This window comes from Frieseomelitta varia, unplaced genomic scaffold (genome assembly GCF_011392965.1).
Source record: "Frieseomelitta varia isolate USP_RPSP 00005682 unplaced genomic scaffold, Fvar_1.2 scaffold_792, whole genome shotgun sequence".
NCBI classification, from domain to species: domain Eukaryota; kingdom Metazoa; phylum Arthropoda; class Insecta; order Hymenoptera; family Apidae; genus Frieseomelitta; species Frieseomelitta varia.
The window spans coordinates 62,570-82,561 of NW_025110581.1; the positions used below are offsets into that span (position 1 = coordinate 62,570).

Consider the following 19,992-nt stretch of genomic DNA (forward strand, 5'->3'; position numbering starts at 1 on the left):
GAATTTTGTGCTAAAAGTGAATATGTAAAAAGTATTAGAAGTGAAATTGTGGACTTTGTTCAAACGCTCACATTGCTGAAAAGAATTTGAGAAGCAGAAGCATCAGAGGATATTGAAGGCAGTTCAGAGGCATCTGACATAATCAAGTCTAACGCAATCAAAGCTTAATCTACAATCACTGATTAACTAGAATAGACTGGGCATCCAATACTTTTTCGTGTCCCATGTTTTGGTCACCAAACATCCATGTCATTTTCATCACATCCTACCATATCGATTTAAATAGGTTTTGCATCGCAGCGCCACTAGTAATGGGAATTAAAATTAGAAAATATGAATAATGTTACATCTGCACTGAAAATTATTTGATTTATTGAATTGAACGTGTACGCTTTCTCATTTGCATGACTATTTCTTAAGAGATGACCAATTTAATTTCTGACTGTAACATAATTATCTTCTATATAAATTAGCATTTAGTATATGTCAGCAGAGTTACAAGTTAAAAACTAACTGTGCAAGTGTAGTTTCAGTTTGCAAAAAATATAGAAATTACAGTATTTATTGCCTTAAATTAATAGGAATTATAAAACAACAAAAATCTAAAAGTTATGAAATTATTAATTACTGTAATAGGAGTTAGGGTGCAATTCAACTAGCACAACTGTCGGTTTGATCAATAGTTACAGAAAACGTGATACAACGCGTAATGGTTAACGATATAATGTATATTATTTATTTCGTCATGTTTTAAATAAGATCGATACATTGATAAAATACCACAAATATCTATAACATTTACAATCTTGATGATCTTTGGTTGCGCTTTCACACGTACATGTACATCGTTAAATTATAAAATACATATAGAAATATAATACAACGTTATTGCCCAAAGTATTCTATACCTATGAACACTTGTTAAAAATTAATATTTTTGTGCATATTTTGGCATAAGCGCGCGATGTTGAACGTTGAGAATTTACACTTCAAAGAAAAAGAAGAAAGAAAAGAAATGAAAGATTCGTAACTCAGGTACTTTTGAGTAAACCTATCGAATTGACGGTCTTACTTTTCGGCACAAATTTGTATCCTCGGAAACTTTAGTCGTCTAACAATAAGTACTGTATGGCACTGTTCAATCCTTAACACTACCTAACGCAATTGTTCTTTGTCTTCGATCTGGAAGAAACATTTACATATAGAAATATTTATTCTATCTAAATTTTTTTAACTACGCGATACGTTCTATTTCCTTCGTTAAATTCTATTTGAAGATAAATATTTCTGTTTATCCTTGTCAAATTTCTTTCAATGAAGCGACGTCACCGGACGCATCACTCGTCAGAAAATTTGAGCAATAACGTTGGATTATCCACCTTGTACAGTTCCTTGTTAGTCTTCCTCGTTCATCACTTGAGGCACAAGCAACGTTCACTGATTACTTCAACACGTGCCACACGGTAACTAACTTTCTGGGGTTTTGAAGTATAGAGAACCAATGTAACCTTTCTGTTGAGCCTCTGACTCCCTTGCCAAGCGCCACTTTACCGATAGAAATGTCTTTCCATTTTTGGGCCGACGTCACCGAATCCTCGCTGTCACTCGCATGCTCCATGTTGCTCGCAGCAACCTCAACAGGCGCGGCCTAAAATATTTCCCAATCACGAGATTTTGCTCGTTTCGCGTTTGTAAATTGTCGTTGGAATAGATACGCACTCTGCTGCACAGTATCACGAGGAACTGAACTATGTCCAATTGATTGTACGACACGTCGAACGTCAAAGTCTCGTTAAATTCCGGCTGCGAGCTCGCGCTGACGAATTTCGTCTTCTTCTTTTTCATTCGCTGCCCTGTTCTGCCATTGAGCATTAGTACCCTGACGTAAAAACCTGAAAGCGACGAGCAATAATGAACGACGTAAAAAGATAAGCGCAAGAGGAGCACGACGCTTACTAAAGTCCTTCAAATTCGACACTGTTGGCGTATACTTGACGTCGCGCACTTTCATCACGTTTATAGTCAGTCTCTGCGCTGTCGGTAAATAACTTATGGCTAATAAAATATTCCCAAACTCCTGTAAATGTGAAATAAAGAAATTACCCGATCGAAATGTTTATTTATTTATAACGTAAATGTTGCACGACGGTACCAAATTGGACGGCTTCATTCTGAAGTTGAACATATGAATTTCCGGGCTTTGTAGAACGTGCTTCGCCTCTTTCAACGACACCTTGAACGAGCTCAATTCCGTGTCGTTGGCGTATCTGTCGCGATCATACGCCGCAAAGTCGAGAATCCATTCCTAGAAAGGAGAATATACATTCCAGCAGGTATGCGTAAAGCAAATCTTTCGGAAAACACGTCAGAGATTTTTATCGTTCGTGTTTTCTTTCTAGAAAATGTCAAGCCAAACGCTGAAACGCTCGCTCGAACGTTCGTTTCCTTTTTACGAGGAAATAATGGTTCTCGTTCGAAGGTAGAGCTTCGCGGTAGATGCGTTTCACGAGTGACGTGTTTCCCAACCTTGAGTTAAATACACGCACGAACGCACGATGCAAATAAAAACGTACGTGTGTTTACCTTAACTTCGTGAGGCTTCACGTTCGCCACGACGAACGTCTCCTTAAAAACAGGACTCGCGGTATGCCTGACACTCCTCGTTCGAAAACTGTGTAACTTCTCCCGTTTCCTCTGGCTCCACGATTGTTTCGTTATGTTTAGAGCCACGTACGGCTCTAAGGTGCAGTTGTATTGCTTCGGCGGAAGGCCGGATAACGCCTGCACAACGTCGAGCTTTTATCTTTGGTTCAGAAAGTAACTAATCATGCAACTCTTAGTGAGTTTAATAAGAACGTGGTTCATTTTTCTGAAAGAAAACATTCTTTTTGTCAAAAATTCTTGCACAGATCGAAAGTTCATCTAAAATACAATTACGATTAACAGTGTGTCCAATCTCTACCAAGGCAGGCAAACATCTCGATATTTCTCGAATTCTACGACTTAGACTTTCCATTGTTAAAACACGTGTCCTTTCTGAAGCAATCTATGCTTCGTGATGAGTATTTTCTTCAGAGAAATGGCGCCCACGTTCTTACTAAACACACTGTACCAAGTAAATGTTGATAAACAGTGCATAATTTCTGTTGACGCGTTACGCTGCATCGTGACATGGGGTCGTTGCTTGTTTGAAACATGTAGGTAACAGGGTTCTACGTTATCGAACGAAAACTCGAGAATCAAACGCCGACTCCCTCGAGATGATAATGACTCAGTTTCCGTTATATCCGAGAAAGTAGACGTAAAAAAAGGAGATTACTTAATACCTCGATACCGATAACGAGCTTCCCGGTGATAGTCTCGTCACATGGCGGCAGGTACTGCAAGCTTATCGTCAGTTCCGTCGGGAAATTACTTTGTTTCCTGTCCTTTTGTTTCTGCTTGTCTGCTGTTCCTCTCTCCACCAAATTCTGCAATGTATCGCGCGCTGATGAATTAACGAGCGCCATCTACGTGCAATTGAAGCAACGGAGCTTACCAGAGTGGACGAGGTATCGGCACAACCGAAATGAACGTTGTTGGAATTCCAAGAATTCCCCTCGAGCGGGCTTGCGTTTTCGTCGATCGTGCCTGCGCAATAATCATCGAGACAAAACGTGAAACGAGGCAAAAACAGGGAGGGTGACGATTGATCGACAGACGGTGTAACAAAAACGAACGTAATTGTAAACGACATTACCATTGCTGCTGCCCTCGTACAAGCTGCCCAATCTCCACGATCTGTAGCTGACATCGTTCAACTTGACGTTCTCATTCTGTTTGCTCTTGACGCGCAACGACGGCACACTTTTCGCTTCTCTCTCTGCAAAGAGTCGTTCTTGGCTTTAGTTACGCAATTCCGCGAACAGCCACGATGCCTCTGACAACGGGCGCTAATTATTTACGCTCTTTGGTTAACGTATCTAACGTATGTCTGCAACAATCAAGCCTTGAAAATTCGAACGTCGCGTTCCGAAGGGAACAAGGTATGTACCAGATGTGTATGTACAGGGTGATCACTGAAAGACTGAATGATATAAAGCAAAAGTAACTTTTACAAACACACGTTTGTTTAATTTTTTATTATTTTATTTGGAAATATAATTAATGGATTTTTTTTTTGCAGTATTACGGAAAAACAACATCCCTCAAACGACCACCATTTATGACTTTTTGCTTTTTACAAGTTACGACTTTTTCAGGTTTTCAGTGACCACGGTGCTCAAGTGTGCGTGGTAGATAAGCAAGCGTGTGCGAAAAAAAAAGCTGTCGGAATTAACCTCTTGCGCTAAGTAACTGGTTCGCGGACCATAACGAGTGACCAATATTGTATACAATAATTCATCTTCTTTTTGAATTATAGATAGAAGAAATTAGACTAGATTAGATAGAAATTACTAAGAAGTAATAAACTTATTATTTGTTTTGTCTGGATTGTATTACAATATACTTAATATATATAAAACTGAGAAAATATTGCAATTTTGGGCCAAATATTCTTAACACGCGTGGCACGTCATTCCAGGGCAAGAGGTTAGGAAGTCGTAAGTTGAACTTGTTACTACGACGATTAATGCGTAAATTGCAATGCAACGTTTTCTACAGATGACATCGAGACAAGGATTTATAAAACTTTCTGTTGTGCTGCGCGGAGAGGCGTTTTCCTAGCGGTGCAGCCAGTTTACAGGATGACACACGTAATTACGTAACATTGCGGAGGAAACGAAGGAAACAGTTGTTTGCATGTGTGTATAAATATAACTGTGGGAACAATGGCGTAACGTATCAACCGCGTATATATGTACGTACGACGATTCACGACGCAGGAATTTAAGCTTCATTCTTTTCAGAAAAGACACCATTGCTCGTCATTGCACGAAGTTTCTCGCGTTTCCACCTTTCTTCAGACAATTTTGTGCTCAAAATTGGGCCGTGATGTCGAACAAACATTCGCAAAAAACAACGACAGAGTACAATCTGTGGAGCTGAAAGTCTCGTTTCGTGACTAGTCGTCGCAGGGGCACTTGTCATTTCAGTTTTTACGTAATCTCGGAACGCGGAATCTCTGTGTTCCACATAGTAATTGAAACGCGTCGAGCATCGTTCCGCGAGTGGACAAACGCGAGCATCCGGCAAACCGAGCCGAAAGCACCTCTTTTGCTTCGAAAACTATCAAGAGCGAGGCGTATCGTGCGATTTGTTTTCCCGGCGAGGCGTTTCGTGTATATGTACAGGCAGGCACGTGTGCGCGGAAGCAGGGCTCGCAAACGTGTCGAGAAAATTAAACGCCATTAGCCTGGCTTAGTCGTCAGACGCCTCCGCGTTTCAATCAACACAAAGCACTGACACGAGCCGCCTTGCCGCAAGTTTCGACAGCCAATAAAACGGAACGCCTCGCCGCGTCACACGCAACATCACATGAACGGCGAAATAAACCATCCACCCGAGAATACAGTTCGTTCGAGCGTTCACTCGAGCGGATCTACGTTTCAATGGTACAGTGCGTTCAGTAAGAATGTGAACGTCATTTCTCTGAAAAAAATATTCTTTTTGCAAGAAATCTTGCACAGATGGAAAGTACTTACTACGCTTAAAATACAAGGTGCGCCAAAAGGCCCTTTTCCCACATATATATATATATATTTTAATAAAACATCAAAATGTGAGAAGAAACTAATTTCATTAATTTTAAATTAAATTTTAAACTAATTTCATTAATTTAATGTCAAATTAAATTAAATTTAAATTTAAAATTTATTTTCGTAGGAAGTGATTTTTGGCTGACACTATACTATTACACAGTCAATCGATAATGTGTCCAATCTCCACTGCTAGCTTTCCACCAACTTTTCAACGTACAAGACAGGCAAAGACCTCCGTATTTCTCGAGTTCGATAACTCAGGTTTCCCATTGTTAAGACACGCGTCCCTCGCAGTCTATGCTTCACGATTGACCAAATATTTTCAGTTGGATCGGCATCGGGGGACCGAGACGGCCAATCCAACACGCTGATACCGTTTTCCCTTTTTCATCGCGTGCAAACGCCACTTCGATGCTTGGGATCGTTATCTTCCTGAAGTATCCAAGACTGGTTTCCTTCGTCAAACCAGTGTTTCACAGACGTTAAAAGTCCTCTATCGTACAATTTGATCGTCATCCGAGCGTCTCGATTGTTCGCAAAGACGCGTAAAGTCCCCGTTGCGACTTACTCGTGGCTGCACTGGCCGTATTGTCGAGTGTGGCTTCTGGGTATTGATACGTGTGTTTAATGGATCGTGAACTTGTCTTGTCTAACTCTAAGTGAAACTTCAACTTGCAAACGAGACTGCTTTACTTCGCGAAGAACTACAAATTCTTTACGTGTTGATTACTCGTTGAAATCATAGAGATTCTTCTTCGTTGAAAATTATAATCGTTTCTGATTCGTGTTGATTGCTCGATGAATAATATTGCAATGTTTCTGTACGACGTGTAAATTGCAACGTTTCCGACTTCGAGGAAATTATACCGTTTCTGTACGACCGGTGAAAATTGCAACGATTCTGATTCGTTGAAGAGTCTAACGTTTCTCAAGCGCGGCCGCCCGCGAGCCTGTTTCCGTTAGAACGGGCTAGTTCGATCTAGCCAGTCAGATTCAAAGAACGAGCCGTTTAATTGCTCTACTGTAGGTCATTTAAAAACGATGAAATTAAAGCATCGATAAAACGATCGATGCCAACCGTTTCTAAAGGACACTAAACGCAAGAGGCTCGCGAGTCAGCGATCGTCTTGATCTACGCGATGTTTCAGAGCCTTAGATCTAGTAAACGTTGAAAGAAAACGTTCAAAAGAATGTCCAACGGAAATATAAACTAGACCATGCTTCAGAGCACAAGAATGTTTAATATTCTTGCGCCAGCAGTCCCAAAATCCACGAAACATCAAAGCAGCCCCAAACGTGCACTTTTATTGGACGTTTGACAGGTCTCTGGACAATTGGATTTCCAGGTGGATAGACTAGGCTCGTTTGACAGGATACCATGCCAGAACAGAGGATTTGTTGATGAAGACATTAGTTCAATCACGACCGATATTTTCATAGGCCCACGCTAGATATTATTCGACGTGGTTTCGATAGAGTTGGTGGAAAGATTGAACACTTTGCCATTGATTAAGTGCGTGTATGATATTTTAGGTGTACAAATCGATCTGTGAAAGAATTCTTTTTTCAGAGAAAAAACTATAGAGAATAAAATTTACAAAAATAATCTTTTTTTTTTCAGAGAAAGGACGTTGCGAGAATAGAACCAATCGGTATTTGCCTTTCTCGATTGGAGTAAGTATATATAAAAAGCAAGATAAAAGTCAACAACTTTTCAATTTATTTCTCTTTGTACAGCGTTAACGCTGGAACTACCGGCGACTAAAGCATAAAATTTCCATCAGAGACATTGAAATTCAGAAAAACAGAGAAACTTTGTAACACGAGCTTATATTCGTAAATTTTACGAAAAGTTATTCGAATCTTTCAGAATACACTACTTTTACGTCTGTAAAATTTCCAACAAATACATTAGCAAAAATTAAGTTGTTTTAACCACTTCGGTAGTTCCAGCGTGTTAACGAAACGTTGTATCACAGACACTCGGCGGATGTCATCGGAGCATCTGCTTAATTAAAAACAGATGTTCGTCGCTTGTCGTAATAACAGACGCGCAGATACGCAAACGGAGCAGAGCTTACTTCGTCCTCTGATGCATTTGTATCCAAGGCATCCTGGTACGAGGAAACAGGCGATCACGAGCAACAAGACGACGACGGCCAACGCTGCCACCACGATGATCAGAGCTCGGCCCCACGGGCCAGAAAGGACATCGTGCACCATTCACTGGAAACGCACGCGACTAATATTACTCGCGCAGTTCAGAGACGTAGTTTTATAAATGATCGACCTCACGCCGTGAGTCACGGGTAGATCGACGCGAGCTGCCGATTCGTTCCTTAATTTTAATCGTTTTCAACGGTTGATTTCACTCCGACGACGGTCGTTCGAGTTATCGTAATTACCACGTTCGTCAAACCAATACCAGTCCGTCGATCGGCGCGTGGAAAGCAAAGAAAATTACTGCCGTCTATAGGTCACGTTTCGCGTCATGTTCGATACACCTGTCGAATGCGTAGTTCACGATTGTTAAAAGAGGCAGGAAAAATCGAGCCGCGTTGATACACTTCTGTTTCGATTCTGCTGGGAGGAGGGGAGAGCCATAAAGAAGTGAAGTCTTCGTCAAACGAAGTCAAACTGTTCTCCCCCCTCCCTTTTGATTCGTCGCACTCGAAACACTTCGTACACTATGAACACGACATATGGTTGATACCGGCCGAATTAACGAGTCACGTGTCTCAATTTTTACCCAAATACTGCTCGCTCGTGGCAGACGTTATCTGTATGCCAAAGTTTCGCGTTTTTTTTTTTTTTCTTCTATAATATTAATATCACAATAGTAATAATAATGTAATATGCTCAATCTATCAAAGGTGAGACAAAACTACTTTTTCGTCGAAATCGTCTAATCTGGAATTTGTTTGGTTCTTTTATGGTTGGAGGAGGATACTCACTCGGCCAGGGCAGGATCTCATGACGAGAGGTGGTTTTCACGGGTGTTTTCGCGGTGTTATACCTGCACGGCATTCACAGGAGTTGTTCGATGAAACTCGGCGAGCCCGAAAGGACGAATTTTAATCGGGCACGCGTCCTTCGCGAACCAAAGCGGCGGACTTGGTGCGCAATCGTCAACTACCGGTGAACGACGAACGTACGTACGTACGTACGCGGTTGCATAGAACGAGGAACGAGTAACTAACGTGCTATCTACGTGTGCCCCTCTCCAACTTCGACGTCTCAACCTACATACGTACGTACGTACGTGCATACGTACGTACGTGTGTGTATTCCCGCGACGCACAGTCGGCCGGATTGAGAATTCACACGACATTTGTGAATAACTTTTGACTCGTAACAGATGTTACAATGAAATTTAACGTAAAAACGACGTGTCCTCCTTTCCGGAGTGGTGTCCTGTGTCGAACGAGCCTGGTCTGTCCGTGGAAATCCAATTGTCCAGAGAACTGTCAATAAAAATGCACTGTCTGAGACTAGTTTTGGTATCCGCGGATTTGGGACTTTACGATCGTTTGCAAACAATCGAGAGAAACGATCGAATACCTACGAAATTTAATTTAAAATTAATAAAATTGGCTTGATTTTAATTTAAGATTAATAAAATTGGCTTAATTTTAATTTAAAATTAGTTTAATTTAAATTTAAAATTAATAAAGTTAGTTCAATTTTAATTTAAAATTAATAAAGTTTAATTTTAATTTAAAATTAATTTAAATTTAAAGTAAAATTAATAAAATTAGTTTAAATTTAATTTAAAATTAATAAAATTAGTTCAAATTTAATTTAAAATTAATTTGAATTTAAAGTAAAATTAATAAAATTGGTTTAATTTTAATTTAAAATTAATAAAATTAGTTTAATTTTAATTTAAAATTAATTTAAATTTAAAGTAAAATTAATAAAATTAGTTTAAATTTAATTTAAAATTGATAAAATTAGTTTAATTTTAATTTAAAATTAATTTAAATTTAATTTAAAATTGATAAAATTAGTTTAATTTTAATTTAAAATTAATTTAAATTTAAAGTAAAAATTAATAAAATTAGTTTAAATGTAATTTAAAATTAATAAAGTTAGTTTAATTTTAATTTAAAATTAACTTAAAATTAATGAAATTCATTTAATTTTAAGTTTAATTTTAATTTAATTTCAATTTAAATTAAAAATTAATAAAATTCATAAATTTAAATTTAAAATTAATGAAATTCGTTTAACTTTAATTTAATTTCAATTTAAATTAAAAATTAATAAAATTCATAAATTTAAATTTAAAATTAATAAAATTAGTTTAATTTTAATTTAAAATTAACACAATTTAATTTCTTCTTACATTTTTATGTTTCATTAAAAATAGTAGATTTCATTAAAAACAGCAAGAACTTTTGGCCCATCCTGTATCTCGATCTGTACAAGATTTTTGGCAAAAAAAATTTCTTTTTTTTCATTTTTTTCATTTTTTTCTTATTCTGATCTAAACGCGCTGTGTTTAAGTGTACGAATCAGTCTCGATCGATTCTCAGCGGGTGCGATTTCGCGTTGGTAATTTTTTAAATAATTAATTCCATCAGATTGGAAGGAAGTAAGAAAATTTGTTTCGTCGATGAACATTTTACCGCAAGTGTGTTGTGCACCGACAAACCTGAACGTTCGACGAGGAAACTGTGGGTTAAAACTGATAAGACGGGCGCTATCGTGCCTGTGTTCGCGTTCTTTATCAGCAGGACCGTTGATAGACCGACCACAGACAATGCCATCGCGCACGTTTTTTTTTTCTTTTTTTTTCAAGAAAACGTCCTGTGTTACGCGTTCGCGCGTCCTTCGGTAAACTCGAATAAACAATTGCAGTATCCTGCGATCATAATTCAATTCCAATATAATTAATTTCAACGCCGCTGATTTGATAAATCGACTCGCGCGTAACGTTGCGAGATATAACAATTGTCATGGGATGCAACGTTGATAGCTCGATTATCGTAGGTGTTGCCTTTTGACAATAAATTGTCCACTGTTTGACAAACTATTCCCGATGATAATGGACGGTTTAAACGAGCATAGGTGTTCGATGAAAGATTGAAAATAACGCTTTGTGACGCTAACGACGAGCATCGGATTATGTTTTTGACAAAGGATTCTCGAATTTTTTCCCCCCATGTGTGTGCACGATTGCCAACTTAAATATAAGAAGTTGCATCTCTAGACCGAAGTGTCACTTTCCTTTGCGAGTGAAAACGTACATAGATACACAATTTATGGTCAACCTCGATGAGAGGTGTAAAAATGTGTCCAGAGAAGAAAGAATAAAATTTATGTTCATTCTAGCCTGAGTTGAAACATTCATCGAGTATATTTGAACTTGGCTAATTCTAGACGTGATAATTGGTAAGAGTATATTAATATTATTATATTTATTAGCATTGGCTAATTCTGAACATGACAGAAAAAGATAATTGGTAAGAGGTTATTCCATGAATATTATAAGTTTAATAAGAATTGTATTGTAGGTTATAATAATATTAATATTAAGTAGTATTATTATATTATATTAAGTAGTATTATTATAAGTTTAATATATTAAGTAGTATTATTATATTATAAGTTTAATAAGAATTATATTGTAGGTTATGATAATATTAATATTATTTATAGGTATTTAATATTATAGGTTATAATAACGAAAGCTTTAAACGAACAAATTTTATTCTTTCTTCTCAACTTTTACATGCTTTTACTCGCCACGAGTTGTGAGACAATCTGTATAATGTGTCAACACGTCTTCTTACAAAGGGAACGAAGAAAATCCAGTAATCATAAGCACGAATTAAAAACCTGTTTAGTATTACGTGATGATTGCGTTTATTGTTCTTGAATGAAATGCGCCGACCAGCTAGCGTGTTGTGCAACCAGATTGTATAAAATTCATCGACACTTTATTCCAGAAGAATATATCGAAATTCTGCGACACGACGGCGGTAAACGACGGTAAAAGTTACAAATTGATCGTTGCTCAGTAGTCGATAGTTAAACGGTTTCGAGGAAGGAAATTGCAATTTCCAGTCGCCATTGAAAATAACACCGAACGACAGTAGTTTCACTTTTGTTGTTCGACCGAGCAAACGTGTAATTTCCTCGGTTTTCCGGGTAAATTCTCAGACGGATAGTGGACCTCGAACTCGATATCAGCCATTTTATGCGAATTAATTTAAAGCCATTTCGAATACCTTTGAAACACACTTTTTTACCTATTTTTGCGCGTAGAATATCCTCGTGTCGATTATTCGCGCCCGTCCAGTATAGAATTAACCAAATTCGAGTATATTCGTCGAATTTTCAAACTCAATTTTCTCGAAAACGAAGACTTTACCGAACAAATTTTATTCTTCTTTTTCGATATAATTTCACGTGCCGAATTACATCCCGCGTGTTAATTATTCTATTCTGTCACGTCCAAGTGAGAATGAAATTTTCAAAAATCAAGCATACTCGAGAAATTTTCAAACTCGATTCTCTTGAAAACGGAGGCTTCAATGAACAAATTTCATTCTTTCTTTTCGACTCATTTTTACATAAACAGTCACCTCCTGCAATTTATTCTTTTTATGTCACGTCTAAAATTTGCCAAATTCGAGTATACTCGATGTATTTTCAAACTCAATTTTCTCGAAAACGACAACTTTACCGAACAAATTTTATTCTTCTTTTTCGACATAATTTCACGTGCGGAATCACATCCCCCTTGTTAATTATTTTTTTCTGTCAAGGTAAAATTTTCAAAAATCAAGTACACTCGATTCACCTGTAAACGAAGGAACAAATCTTTCTTGTGGGACACAAGACGAGACAGAGAGGGAGAGAGAGAGAGAATTCATCACTGCCGGTGGTTCAGATTCGGTGACCTCGATCCCCAATCCGACTTCTCCTTTCACTCTAGCACTTCTCTCGAGAGCTCTTTCTCGCACCTCGGCGCGATTGCATTCTACCGCCGTCCGCCGGAGTAGACCGGCTCGACGTCGCGTTGCCCCGGTCGTCGGACACGAAGAACGCTCAAGATTTCACTTTCGCGTAAGTACCAGTCGGACCAACGCGTCTAGCCAGCCAAACGTTCAGTTTTCGCGGCCGTCGGGGCACCACCGACTCGAGAAGCGCCCTCGTTTTGTCCGGCTACGCGATTACCCGTCTATTTATTATTACGCGCGTGTGTTTGCAACAGAGATTCTGTCAGGCACAGTTGGGGAGTGGATGGCTCTGTGATTGAGGTTTTCAGTTGCAGAAGATCATCGTTGGCGATACCTGGCGACTCGAACAGGGATTTACGTGTTTACATGCAGGCAAGAGGTTTCTCTGGCGAAACGATGCCGAGGACGAAGGACGTCCTGGTGAAGCTGTGTATTCTGCTGCTTCTTTACGAACGTAAGTTGCTCGTAGGTATCCCGTCCTTCGCCTACTTCCGATAGAAATTGTGCTCAAAGATCTCCTCGGCCACAGTCCAATGGACTAGTTACTTCAGATCTTTGCATAAAGATCTGGTTTAACGAGGAAAATAATCGTTTGCCAAAGGGGGGAAAAAAAGTTGTTGATGATAGATTTATTATATATATTGAAGATAGAAAAAATTATTGATGTATAGATTTATCATTGAACATGATTCAAAAAGAGAATCTGAGAATATCATTAATTATGTAATTCTTTTATATAATTTTATATATTTATTCTTTTATATAATTATATTTTTGTATAATTTATATATTTATAATTTAATATAAATGTATTTTTATATAAATTATAATTTATATATTTACAATTCAACATAATTATATTTTTATATAAATTATAATTTATACATTTATACATTTATAATTTAATATAATTGTATTTTTATATAAATTATAATTTATACATTTATAATTTAATATAAATATATTTTTATATAAATTATAATTTATACATTTATAATTTAATGTAATTATATTTTTATATAAATTATAATTTATATATTTATGATTTATACATATATGATTATATACAAATTATAATTTATATAAAAATATAATTATGTCAAATTATAATTACATAAAAGAATTATATAAACTATATAATATCTAAATTATAATTATATAAACTATATAATATTTAAATTATAATTATATAATTTGTATAAAAATATAATTTATATAATTTATATAAAAAGATTATAATTTATATAATTATATAATTATATTTCAGGCGCAACGTGCCTCGTCATTCCGGAGGAATTGCCCACGATACTTTCCTTGGTCTACTCGAACATTCCGCCGATAAAGAAAGGTAACGGAACTGCCAGTATGTCGGACATTTTCGAGACGCAAACTCTCGTCATCGAGTTTAGTTATCGGAAACGTTTCTCCGCGTGACGCGCGAGAGCCACTTTCACTGATCACGCGTGTTTCGCCTCCGCGCGACCGCTTCGAAACGAATCGAATAGACCCGGTTAACTTCGTAGAATTGTGTACTTTTTGCCTTGATTCCGGCAACAGGTACCGACTCGAGGATAGGCGTTGGCTTCCGGCTCGGCGAGCACGCGGATTTTCAGATACTGCTGGAGCTGGGCCCGCAAACGGAGACCGAGTCGATAGGCAATGCTGACTCCAAGAGACGTCGAGACGTGGGTATTCTTTTCTTTCTTTCAATCGTAATGATTCATTCAATCTCGCGATGATTCCTCTGTCCTTCGAACAGGCGATGTTGAGCGCCGCGATGAAGGGAGAGCTTGGCCCGTTGGCTCAAGCGGTGGCCAAGTATCAGCTGGAGCGCAAGTTGCAGAAGGAACTGGAGAAATCGAAGAAGACTGGGGAGAAATTGAATACCGTGGTCGTGCCAGGGAACGACGATAAAAAAGTAAATTACTAGTTAATTGTTTCTCTTTATCTTTTATTTAGAGAAAGATGAAAATAAAACGACTTTTCTTCTTCAGACCGCGGCCAGTGAGTGGCTGACAAAATGGAGCAAGGAAATGGGGGAGGATAAACCGTCCTTGGACGACGTTTCCGCTGAAAGGGACAATGTCGACGTTCGCGATAAGCCGGCAGTGCAAAGGATAGGTCAGCCTCCAGTACCGAATGACAAGAGAAACGCAATCTCCGACTTGAAGAAGCTGTACGAGTCGCGAAACGACACGGAGACAGACAAGAGAGCCATTAAATTCTGATGGATAAACTGCTGATCAACTGTGCGTGTGATGAAAAGTGAAAGTAATGAAGCGCGCCAAAAGGCTAAACTGATTAACGTTTCAGATGCCAAAGAATTTTGAACCTGCACACAGGGGAAAGCGTGTCGAACCGTGAAAGCTTCTAGCCTTCTCTGGCGAGAAATAAATGTAATTGTTGATACAAAAGATACGAAAACGACATTACTAATCGTAATATATTCGTTCGTGTTGATTCAATGCGTGATATTCAAAATTATGGTTGGGGACGGGATGTTATACACGAGGTATTTGCAAACAATTTTGAAAAACTCTATTGAAAAAATAGTATAAGTTACTATTTGTATTTTTTGTTTTGACTTTATTTCTCTAACAATAAGTCGAATAAATTGCGAGACCTTTTCTTGAATACTTGTCTTGGCTTATTTTTTTCGAAATTTGATTAGTTTTGTGATCCTTAATCAATGGATTTGATCCAACGAGTCAAACGTGGCCAAACATTGACATTTCGTGATTTCCTTATCATTTTCGTGTCACATCCTACCATATCGATCTAAACAAATCAAACAATTTTCTGATTTTAATTCCTGTTTATTCCAGTAGCGCTGCGGTACAAAGCCTCGTTCAAATCGGTACGACAGGATATGACACAAAAATGGTAAGAGGATTTTGCGATCCCGAAAGCGTGAGATAAAAAGACACATTATAGTGATAGACCTATTTATATACCTCGTTTATAATCTGTTAGTCTGTGGTTCGTATATCTCGTTCGTGGTTAATAATCTGAAAAGATGTACGTTTTTATCGACAGTAGATAACAATTACCCTGCAACTGCATTTAAAGTTTCCGTTTTTTACCGCTCCAACATGGCGGAGGTCATCGCGCAATGGCTCCCATGTGAAAGAGTCGAGGTGACGTGTCTCGTGTCTCCTATTTTCCAGTTTCCCGGCAGCGGTTTGACGAAATGAATGCGTTTAAACGCGACAAGAAGGAAGAAGAAGACGGTAATCATAAATAAACATCGTTCCATTCGTATTATTGTAAATTTGAGCCCTCAAGCGAGTGTAAACAGATCGGTATTGTTTTTGTGACAGTTCCTTGTAAACAGGTTTAGGCTGTTGTGGAAGATAATTTTCCCTCGATGAATTTCTTTATTTCACGTATCTCGACTTCCAATCGCAAACTTACACGTACTTTCCCAGCAACTGATATATATCTGAACGGTAAATTTCATTGCATGTTTGCTTACATGATTCTTGTCTCGATAGGTGGGGGAAACCCTTTCCAAAACCTGGAGAAGACAACCGTCCTACAGGAAGCTCGCACCTTCAACGACACTCCGGTTAATCCAAGAAAATGCGCGCACATTCTCACGAAAATTCTGTACCTACTGAATCAAGGAGAACAGTTAGGTACAATGGAGGCGACAGAAGCGTTCTTCGCCATGACCAAGTTGTTTCAATCCAGAGACGTTGTCCTGCGAAGGTTGGTCTATCTAGGTATCAAGGAACTGAGTTCCCTGGCTGAAGATGTAATCATAGTTACCTCGAGTTTGACAAAGGACATGACAGGGAAGGAAGATTTGTACAGAGCTGCTGCCATAAGAGCATTATGCACCATCACTGACGGTGGAATGTTGGCAGCTATAGAACGTTACATGAAACAAGCCATCGTAGATCGTTCCCCTGCTGTTTCCAGCGCGGCTCTAGTCTCTTCCTTGCACTTGACCAACGTCTCTGGCGACGTTGCACGCAGATGGGCGAACGAGGCTCAAGAGGCATTAAATTCTAATAACGTGATGGTTCAGTATCACGCGCTTGGTGTCTTGTATCAAGCACGCAAAGCAGACAAGCATGCTGTAATTAAGTTAGTTGCTAAGCTTATGAGAACAAGCCCAAAAAGTCCTTACGCAGCGTGTATGTTAATCAGAATGGCGTGTAAATTGTTAGATGAAGTTGACAAAGGGGACGAACTGTTGGGATTTATCGAATCTTGTTTACGCCATAAGTCAGAAATGGTGGTGTACGAAGCAGCACACGCGTTGATCAATCTTGGAAGAAGCTGCACGAAAGAAATAACACCTGCTATCAGCGTTCTTCAGTTGTTCTGCGGATCTCAAAAGCCAGCCTTGAGATTCGCCGCTGTCAGAACCTTGAATAAAGTTGCCATGTCTCATCCAACGGCAGTCACTGCGTGCAATTTGGATTTAGAGAATTTAATCACCGATTCGAACAGATCCATCGCCACACTGGCAATTACCACTTTATTAAAAACTGGGGCGGAAAGCTCGGTAGATCGACTGATGAAACAGATTGCTACCTTTGTGTCAGAAATTTCAGATGAATTTAAAGTCGTCGTTGTACAAGCTATAAGGTAACGTTATTTTCATGTAGTTTTATATGTCGGTGATGTACGTTGTACTATATTGTGTACCTTTATTCCTTTAATAGAGCTCTGTGTCAAAAGTATCCGCGGAAACATGCAGTTTTAATGAATTTTCTTTCTGCTATGCTGAGAGACGAGGGAGGACTCGAGTACAAAGCAGCAATCGCAGACACGATAATTGCCGTTATGGAAGTGAACGCCGAAGCGAAAGAGGCCGGTTTAGCTCATCTCTGCGAATTTATCGAAGACTGCGAGCATAACTCGCTCGCCGTTCGTATCCTTCACTTACTCGGCCAGGAAGGGCCAACTTCGAAACAACCGTCGCGATACATTCGTTTCATTTACAACCGTGTGATTCTGGAAAGCGCCAGCGTTCGCGCAGCCGCGGTCACCGCGTTGGCACGTTTCGCAGCAGCGTGTCCTCCGTTACTACCAAACGTGCTGGTTCTTCTGTCCCGTTGCCAGTTGGACTCGGACGACGAGGTCCGCGATCGCGCAGCGTATTACTGTGCCATTTTACAACAGCAAAACGAACCGACTATCTTGCCTCTAGTGCAGCCTCCTCTCCTGTCTGTACCTAGTTTGGAAAGAGCTTTGCGAAATTACATGCAAACACCGATGGACGAACCGTTCGATATCTCGCAGGTATTTATCGTTTAACCATTTTCAAAAGTACGAAGGTATTCAAGGGCTTTGTCAATTTGTCTCTTCGTGTACGTGTTTCAGATTCCACCAGCGCAGACGGTCGAGGAACCGACACAAGTGGAAGTGCACACTACCGTGAAGCAACAGCCCCGACTAACGCGAGAGGAGAGCTTCATGGAGAAATTGTCGCAAATACCACATTTGACCATGATCATTCGTGATTCCTCGTTGCTCAAGTCTTCGCCAGTCTTTGAATTAACGGAATCGGAAACGGAGTACAACGTCAAATGCATCAAGCATACGTTCACGGAGTTTCTCATTTTGCAATTCGACTGTGTAAATACTCTTTCCGATCAGTTGCTCGAGGATGTAAGAGTAGCTGTCGATCCACCCGAAGGGTAGTTACCAATTTATCTCCTTGAAAGATCGCACTTCCTCCTTGAAAGATAATGCTTTCTCTGTTTTTTTAGCTACACGATCGTGTGCGAAGTCCCGTGCCCTCGTTTGCCGTACAACGAACTAGGTACAACGTATACAGTATTAAGATATCCGGAAGACGTTCATGCTAGTGTTGCTACTATTCCTACAACTCTGCGTTTCATGGCTCGCGATTGTGACCCTGCGACCGGTGTCCCAGACGCTGATCAAGGATACAACGATGAATACATGGTGCACATTTTCTGCATACTTTTGAGATTCTTCTCTCTTTGGCTATTAATATTATATTAAATTTTACTTGCTTTCACGTAATGTTGCAATAAGTTCCTCGCTAGAAATAAAAGACTTGACGATGTTAAAGACATTTAAAATGTCGTGATTTTTAGTTGGAAGATTTGGAAATAACTTTGGCCGATCAAGTTCGTGGAATCGGAAACAGGGGAGTAGATTTTAACGCTGCGTGGGAAGCGGCTGGTGCTAAAGGATTCAACAAGCTGGAGGAGACGTTTGCTCTAGGCTCGTCGGTGACCAGTTTGGAAGGGGCGATTCAGAGTCTCACGGGATTTTTAGGCTTGGATGCTGTAGAGCGAACCAATCGAGTACAGTCCGGCGCTGCTGCGCATAATTTATTATTGAGTGGCATTTTCAGAGGCGGGAAAGAGGTTCTTGCCAGAGCAAGGCTAGCGTTGTCGGACAATCAAGTAACGATGCAACTCACTGTTTTATGTCAAGATCCAGACGTTGCCGAATTAATTATGTCTTCTGTAGGATGAATTATTGTCATTATCATGTATTACAAACTTTTTATTTTTAATATTAACAGGTATAATTGTTATGTAAAACATAATACGAAATGGGACTTTTGTTAAATCCCTGTTTCTATATGTAATACTTTGTACATAAAATCATAAAAGAATTCTGTAAACAATTTCCCTTAAAATATTTATTTTATACGATAATATTCCTTCTCTGTACTAAGTTTGAATCTATTAATGACATTGATTGGTATAATTTAGATGTTTTTTTTTTTTTTAGGATTTTTTTCTTTATATGTGTAATTAGCTAAGATGGAAACACGTAATTCATTAATCTTTATTTGATCGACCGATGAAGATATATCCTACAAATATGAACATCAAACGAAACAGATGATTAATTTTCAAATATCGAGAGATATTCTTGCGCCGGAATGACGGGTTACGCACGTCGGGAATTTTTCTCCAAAAATTGCAATATTTTCTTAGTTTGAAGTATATTTAAGTATAACCAAATATACAAGCAAAACAAATAATAAATTTTGTTATTTCTCAATCATTTCTATCCAGTAATATCATACCGACGAGTTATTGTATACGATTTTGGTCACTCGTTATGGTCCGCAATCAGTTGCCAGCATAATTTAACCTCTTACGCTGGAACGACGTGCCGCGCACGTCGAGAATTTTTTATCCCAAAATTGCAGTATTTTCTCACTTTTAAATATATTTAAGTATAACCAAATACACAAGCAAAACAAATGATAAATTTATTACTTCTCAATCATTTCTATCCAGTGGTATCATACCGACGAGGTTGAACAGAAAGCGACGAATTATTGTATACGAGTTTCGGTCACTCGTTATGGTCCGCAATCAATTGCCAGCGCA

The 19,992-nt window shown here is 38.7% G+C and overlaps 3 protein-coding genes across 8 annotated transcripts; 2 read left to right on the forward strand and 1 right to left on the reverse strand.

Annotated features, from left to right (window-relative positions):
• Nucleotides 1–707: 707 nt before the first annotated feature.
• On the reverse strand, nt 708–8,861 carry LOC122536029 (synaptotagmin-1-like). Of its 2 annotated transcripts, XM_043668043.1 has the most exons (11): nt 8,729–8,836; nt 8,636–8,661; nt 7,763–7,907; nt 3,740–3,862; nt 3,539–3,630; nt 3,327–3,470; nt 2,584–2,781; nt 2,153–2,305; nt 1,957–2,077; nt 1,720–1,892; nt 708–1,648 (listed from the first exon to the last, which is right to left on the reverse strand). In XM_043668043.1, the coding sequence occupies exons 3-11, from the start codon at nt 7,902–7,904 to the stop codon at nt 1,442–1,444; spliced, it is 1,353 nt and encodes a 450-aa protein (XP_043523978.1). In that variant the 5' UTR covers nt 7,905–7,907; nt 8,636–8,661; nt 8,729–8,836; the 3' UTR covers nt 708–1,441. The 2 variants fall into 2 exon arrangements, with proteins under 2 accessions (XP_043523978.1, XP_043523979.1); XM_043668044.1 differs by lacking the exon at nt 7,763–7,907 and having other exon boundaries at nt 8,636–8,861.
• A 2,102-nt stretch (nt 8,862–10,963) lies between these two features.
• LOC122536030 lies at nt 10,964–15,286 on the forward strand. Of its 4 annotated transcripts, XM_043668046.1 has the most exons (8): nt 10,964–11,078; nt 12,458–12,758; nt 12,961–13,106; nt 13,920–14,000; nt 14,210–14,337; nt 14,412–14,570; nt 14,647–14,901; nt 14,966–15,286. In XM_043668046.1, exons 3-7 carry the CDS (start codon nt 13,019–13,021, stop codon nt 14,878–14,880), a joined length of 690 nt encoding a protein of 229 aa, XP_043523981.1. In that variant the 5' UTR covers nt 10,964–11,078; nt 12,458–12,758; nt 12,961–13,018; the 3' UTR covers nt 14,881–14,901; nt 14,966–15,286. The 4 variants fall into 4 exon arrangements, with proteins under 4 accessions (XP_043523981.1, XP_043523982.1, XP_043523983.1 ...); XM_043668047.1 differs by having other exon boundaries at nt 10,965–11,078; nt 12,907–13,106; nt 14,647–15,286; XM_043668048.1 differs by having other exon boundaries at nt 10,965–11,078; nt 12,967–13,106; nt 14,647–15,286.
• A 435-nt stretch (nt 15,287–15,721) lies between these two features.
• LOC122536027 (coatomer subunit gamma) lies at nt 15,722–19,274 on the forward strand. Of its 2 annotated transcripts, none has more exons than XM_043668040.1 (6): nt 15,722–15,882; nt 16,147–17,251; nt 17,329–17,908; nt 17,990–18,306; nt 18,379–18,577; nt 18,733–19,274. In XM_043668040.1, exons 1-6 carry the CDS (start codon nt 15,843–15,845, stop codon nt 19,117–19,119), a joined length of 2,628 nt encoding a protein of 875 aa, XP_043523975.1. In that variant the 5' UTR covers nt 15,722–15,842; the 3' UTR covers nt 19,120–19,274. The 2 variants fall into 2 exon arrangements, with proteins under 2 accessions (XP_043523975.1, XP_043523976.1); XM_043668041.1 differs by lacking the exon at nt 15,722–15,882 and adding an exon at nt 15,918–16,038.
• Nucleotides 19,275–19,992: the final 718 nt, after the last annotated feature.

What these genes read in the sequence shown, in the direction of transcription:
- LOC122536030 (XM_043668046.1), top strand. Translation starts at nt 13,019, where the DNA reads ATGCAGGCAAGAGGTTTCTCTGGCGAAACGATGCCGAGGACGAAGGAC. An exon ending in ACTCCAAGAGACGTCGAGAC is followed by an intron (nt 14,338 to 14,411) that starts GTGGGTATTCTT and finishes TCCTTCGAACAG; the next exon opens with GCGATGTTGAGCGCCGCGAT. An exon ending in CAGGGAACGACGATAAAAAA is followed by an intron (nt 14,571 to 14,646) that starts GTAAATTACTAG and finishes TTTCTTCTTCAG; the next exon opens with ACCGCGGCCAGTGAGTGGCT.
- LOC122536029 (XM_043668043.1), bottom strand. Translation starts at nt 7,904, where the DNA reads ATGGTGCACGATGTCCTTTCTGGCCCGTGGGGCCGAGCTCTGATCATC. An exon ending in GTACGAGGGCAGCAGCAATG is followed by an intron (nt 3,631 to 3,739) that starts GTAATGTCGTTT and finishes ATTATTGCGCAG; the next exon opens with GCACGATCGACGAAAACGCA. An exon ending in TGAAGCCTCACGAAGTTAAG is followed by an intron (nt 2,306 to 2,583) that starts GTAAACACACGT and finishes TCTCCTTTCTAG; the next exon opens with GAATGGATTCTCGACTTTGC.
- LOC122536027 (XM_043668040.1), top strand. Translation starts at nt 15,843, where the DNA reads ATGAATGCGTTTAAACGCGACAAGAAGGAAGAAGAAGACG. An exon ending in AACCGTTCGATATCTCGCAG is followed by an intron (nt 17,909 to 17,989) that starts GTATTTATCGTT and finishes TACGTGTTTCAG; the next exon opens with ATTCCACCAGCGCAGACGGT. An exon ending in GCTGTCGATCCACCCGAAGG is followed by an intron (nt 18,307 to 18,378) that starts GTAGTTACCAAT and finishes CTGTTTTTTTAG; the next exon opens with CTACACGATCGTGTGCGAAG.